Raw genomic sequence first — 5,620 nt, 5'->3', positions numbered from 1 at the left:
GGTGGGTGGAGGGAGGGGGAGGAGGAAGAGGAGGAGAAGAAGGAGAAGGAGGAGGAGAAGGAGAAGGAGAAGACAAGGAGAGGATCTCTTCTATCTGATTTAAAGAACTCAGGATTCCGTTTTTAAACTACCTCGAGAAGACTCTCCTCTTCCCTGCCTGTGTCCCCACAACTCCTCAGCCTCATCTTACCAAACACTAAACAGCCTGTAGTGTATATTGTGTAGTTTTTCTCTCTCTCCTTTTGATAACAGCATCTCAATTCTCAAGATAATCACTGATTCTCTTACACAGTATTATAATACAATATATAACAGAGAACACACTTATACAGTGTTACACACAAACACTAATTATACACCACACACTACACACTACACACACACACACACACACAGTGTCCTCATACACAGACAGACCCTCCAGACATTCATCTGGTGAGGGTCTCCCGTACATATATGTGAACGTGCAGAGGCTGTGTGTTTTATTATTCATTTTCAAAGGTGCATTCACAGATGTCCCAAGATCCAATTCATAAAGAGACTGATATTAATCAAAGATACAAATTTTAAAAAGGGGTTTTAGCTTAGAAGGAGGAGTGGCATCCACTTCCATAATAGCTTGCCTCTGGAAACCCTATGAACCTGGAGAGAGGATGAAAGGCACCCAAGCATTGAGGACTCTCCTTCAAAAGGTCGCTGAGTCACCTGTGACTCAAGGGCACTTAACAACAACATAATGATGTCTTCACCACAAGTCAGCTGCTGCCTGTAGTCGACACACTGTAGACTCTGGAGAGGCACCCTGGGGCTCTCTGTCCATGAGCATCATGCTATCATCTGCTCCGAGGCAGCGGTGTCTGGTCGAGGTGCCCGGTGGCGGGGCCTCCGGTCCCTCCCGCCCTCCCACTGGGCAGGGGCCCGCTCACCACGCGGTAGCTGTGGGCGCCCGTCTGCAGGAGCAGCTGCTGCAGGGTGGTGATCATCCTGCGCCTCCGCCGGCTCTCCTCGCGCACGCCCTTGAGCTCGTCGGCCTGGCGGCCCAGCTCCCGCTGCCCCCTCTCCTGCTGGCCCAGGCTGGCCTGCAGCCGGGCCTCGAGCTGGGCGATGCTGGCGCTCAGGACGTCCTGGCAATGCAGCAGGTACTCGATGGTGAGCTGCGCCAGGCGAAGCACTTTGAGCAGGGCCGCGTCCACCGGCTGCCCACAGCGGCTGCACGCCTCCCTGTCCAGGCTGCAGAAGGTGACGCTGGAGAGGTTCTCCTGCAGGGTGGCCACGTCCAGCTCGCGCGCCACGCGCTCCACGTCCAGGGTGCTGATGCGTCTCCAGTCCACACTCTGACGGCGGGGCTGGAAGCTGAAGGTGGGGAGCGTGTAGGCCCCAAGGAGAGGGCTGCTGAGTGTCTCGGCGGTGGGCATGGAAGGCTGCATGGGTGGGAGAAACCCGGGGCTGACCATCGAGGGAGAATGCCAGCGGGGCCACGGCAGCAGGCCAGCCAGCAGGGAGAGCGCCTGAAAGGAAGAATGGAGTCAGTTTCAGTCCAGGTGTATGAGGCCGCACACTGCACCTGCCCAGCAACAGAGCAGGTCGGGATGAGCCAGGGTGTGTGTGATATGCACCAATGAGACCAGAGACGTGGAAAGGACTGCTCTGCAAACCACATAGTTGTGAGTTCAAATCCTCAGCCCTGGGAGAGTGTCTTCTAACACATCCTGTGTACAGTGGGAGCCCGTCTCGCTGGCCTGTGGTTAGGAATGCAGGAGCCCTGGTGGTGCAGTGGTTAAAACGTTTGGCAGTAAAAAAAACAAAAAAATACACAAAAAAAAAAGTTTGGCAGCAAACGAAAGGCTTGGCCACTTGGACCTCCCAATGGCTGTGCTGGAAAAGAGGTACCAGTCTGCTCCGCTGCGGACTTAGACCCACAGAAATTCCCTGAGCACTTCAACTCTTTTCTAGGGTATCTTTGAGAGCGTCAATAATCAATACGCGTCAATAATCAACCCAACAGCGGTCACTTTGGGGATCTGGAATGAGCCGTTTGAAGCACCAGGGCCTGGCTGTCAGGGAATTCCTTCACCCTGAGTCCCCTTCTGCATCACAGAAGCATCGGCCAGAGGCAGCTCTCAGAAACCTAATTAGGTCCTTTTCCATCCCTACAGACGCTTCAAGATACAGCAACCAAATGCCCATCACACCCCATATTTTCCTTCTCCTGTAATTTTAGGGTCATTGGCCTCAGAAAAAAGAAAGACCTTGAGAAAAAAAGTTGACCTGCCTGTGCAAAGGTGGAAGGCCTTCCATAAGGGGCACCGCATTGGACCTCAGCTGTCTTCACCTCTAAGAGGCGGTGGTAAGGCCGTCCCCACCTCCCTTGCAGGACAGGATCAGAGATGAAAAAGGGAGGCACTCAGTAACAATGCCAGCCGTTACACAGGAGTGCCAGCCTCTGTGCGAGATATAAATACCGAACACAAACAAAGACCATCTTCCCATTTATAAACAATTAAACTGATGCCTTTGAGAGGTGAAAAGGCAGGGAGAGAGGCCAGGCCCCAAGGGCAATTGCTTCTAGCTCCAAAGCCTGTAGACGTTGAACTCCACAACTATCTGAAGTATGCATGTTCTTACTCTAAGAAGTGTTGGTGGCAAAAAAGGATAAGCGACAGGCTGCCAAAAGAAATGGTCAGTGGTTCTAATCCCAAAGCCACTCCTCAAGAGGAAAAAAAAATTGTGCTGTCATCTCTCATAAGGATTTACAGTCTTGGAAACTCTAGTTGATTCCAATGTTTTTTTCTCTCAGATTTCCAATTCATTCATAAACTCACTGGTTCCCCCTTTATTTACAGAATCCTTGTGTGTGTGTATCAGGCCCAGCGCCAGGTACGAGGCCATCAAGATGCAGTAGACACCTCACAAGAGCTCCACGTAGCTCCAAGCCCAGACCTTGGTCTTCAAGATCACCCAATGAAGGCCATCCAGGCACCTTTCCACGCTCAGCTCTCATCCTGCCTGTCTTACAAACTCTTCGCTGCATGTCCTCCAGAAACAAAACTCTGCAGCTCCAAGGACCCTCACCAGGGCCATGAAGGGAAAGCCCAGCATCTTCTACTTGGCGTGCAAGGCTAGCAGGGAGTAGGTGACAGGATACTCACCATGCTCGGCTACAGGAAGGGAGTCCCTGCAACCTTAGAGATGAGTGATCGCTCACAACAAGCCGTGCCTTGGAGCAACAGTGGGTTGCCAGGCGGGCTGTGGGCAAAGGTAACAGGATACCTGCTTCCTGAGCTCCCACACACAGTAAGCTCACCTGAGAACCCGGCTCTTTAACTATTTAAGCTTCAGCCCGCACTAATAATAAAGTCCTGTGAGGGAGTGGGCAGGCATCTCCATCAGCCGTCTCTTCTCCTCCTAGCTCACTGGATGCTCCTTCCCGCTCCTTCCATGCCTTTTTCTCAGCTTACCTCTCAAGGAGGGTGTGCCACTGTCCCCCACTAGTCTGCTCTCCACCCATGACCCGTTTCTGCCTGCCTACTTCCCTGGGGATCTGCTCCCACATGACCACAGCTTCATCTACCCATCACCTCACTTCATTCTGAGCCTCAGCCACTCGCCAACCTCCTTCTCTCTGGCCCACCTGTCTCTTGAGCTCTTGGGGCTCAGCCCTCTCATACTGATTCCACGAGAACGCAGGGGTCAAGGCCACAGAATTAAATGCACGAAATGACCAGGTATAAGAGAAGCCAGAGCACAAAACTGATAACAGGGAACTGATGCTTCATTGTCGAGTCCAAGACATTCAGAGGTTCTCAAACCATGGTCCCTGCACCAGCTGCATCAGCATTACCTAAAAACTTCCTATTGGAAATGCATCTTTAGGTCCAACCTCAGGCCAACTGATACAGAGTCTTGGGAGAGAGGGTGGTATTGGGGATTATGGACACTTGTGGTTGTTGTTGTTGTTATGTGCCATCAAGTTGCCCACGACTCAGCGACCTTATGTACAACAGCTCTGAAGCCTGCCCTATCCTGAACCAGTCTCATTGCCTCTGACACTATGTCAATCCATCTCATCCTGGGTCTTCCTCTCCTGCGCTCTGCCTCCACCCTTCCAAGTATGATGTTCCTCTCCAAAGACTGGTCCCTCCTGGCCACGTGCCCACAGTATGTAAGACAGAGCTTCAAAATCCTAGCCTCCAGGGAGCAGCTTGGTTTCACCCTCTTCAGGACATATCTGTCTGTTCTTCTGGAGGTCCACGGTTCAACACTCTTCTCCAGCATCACAACTCAAAGGCATCCATCCATCTTCTATCATCCTTAATTATTGTCCAACTCTCAGATGCATAGCAAATAACTTTGAAAATCATAGCCTGGATCAGATGCACCTTAATTTCCAGACTGACACTGTTGCTCTGCAGGACTCTGGAGAGGTCCCTGATAATAGACCTTCCCAATGCAATTCGCCTTTTGATTTCCTGATGGCTGGTGACAAAAGCATTGATGAAATGTTTATAAAGTATACCCTCTAAAAAACACAATCACCATCATGCTTCAACCACATGGAAATATTTTACAAGGTTCTCTTGGGTTAGTTTCAAAGTCATTAAGGAGACATTCAAGACATCTATCCCTATTTCCAAATTACCAAGCGAGTTACATCGCCACTTCCCATAATTCTTACTCTCTTTATTATCAAGCTAAACAGCAGGTTTGAGGGGTTTTCCCCTAAAATATCTGTATGACAAAAGAGGAAGCCTGTTGTTCCCTTCTGGAAGTGGCTTCTCGCCTCTGTCAGGTGCTCAGGACCTCCCTGTTGCTTGAGTTAAGGGGTCAAGCCAGAGTCATTTTCCCCCCGAAATAACTGTGGGAACAGTGCTGGGAGCATCGCCCTGCTTCCTGCCACTCCACTCCCTATTCTTTCATGCCTCTGTGGTGTTTATTGTATTTAATAGATCCTATGTGTCAGAGAGGTGGACAATGACTAAGGATGACAGAAGAAGAGTCAAGACTCAAGAGCCTTGGAGTTGTGGTGCTGGAGAAAAATCCTGAACACACCACGGACTGTCAAGAAAAGAAATAGGTCTGTCCAGGAGAGGGTGAAACCAAGTTTCTCCTTGGAGGCTACAATTTTGAAGCTCCATCTCAACACAGTTTGGGCACGTGGCCAGGAGGGACCGATCCTTGGGGAAGGACATCATGCTCGGAAGGGTGGAGGGACAGTGCAGGAGAGGAAGACCCCGGATGAGATGGATAGATACAGTAACTGGGGTAACAGGGGTGGGTGTGTTGGAGTCAGTGAGACTGGCTCAGAATAGGCCTGGCTTCAGAGCTGTGAATTGCAGGTGACTTGACAGCATATAACAGCAACAATATAGATCATCTATTTATTGTCCCTTTAAGTGTTTTACAAAGAAAACATGTGTATTTCTCAGAAAACCTCTTGAAGTAGGAACTTTGTTTTTTGTAACTTAATGTGATGTTAAGACCAACTCCCAGCTGACCGCCTAGTGGGTTTTCAGCAGCCATGAACTGCACAAGGGGAGATCTTTCTCTGATGGAACAGCTCAGGGATTTGAACCACTTGCCTTCAGGCTGGCAGCGCAGCTCCTTACCACTGAGAAGTGGA

General features: G+C 50.5%; 1 protein-coding gene across 1 annotated transcript in view; it reads right to left on the bottom strand.

The window, feature by feature from the left end:
• Nucleotides 1–1,454, bottom strand: part of DZIP1L (DAZ interacting zinc finger protein 1-like) — a 55,711-nt gene extending 54,257 nt beyond the window's left edge. Inside the window, exon 1 of the mRNA XM_006883414.1 lies at nucleotides 927–1,454. Coding sequence (XP_006883476.1) covers nucleotides 927–1,454 — 528 coding nt within the window. The remainder of the gene's footprint in view (nucleotides 1–926) is intronic.
• Nucleotides 1,455–5,620: the final 4,166 nt, after the last annotated feature.

The sequence above is a fragment of the Elephantulus edwardii genome, unplaced genomic scaffold, assembly GCF_000299155.1.
Source record: "Elephantulus edwardii isolate Elephantulus edwardi_28Jun2011 unplaced genomic scaffold, EleEdw1.0 scaffold00027, whole genome shotgun sequence".
Lineage (NCBI taxonomy): Eukaryota > Metazoa > Chordata > Mammalia > Macroscelidea > Macroscelididae > Elephantulus > Elephantulus edwardii.
This window is presented reverse-complemented; position numbering and strand designations above follow the sequence as displayed.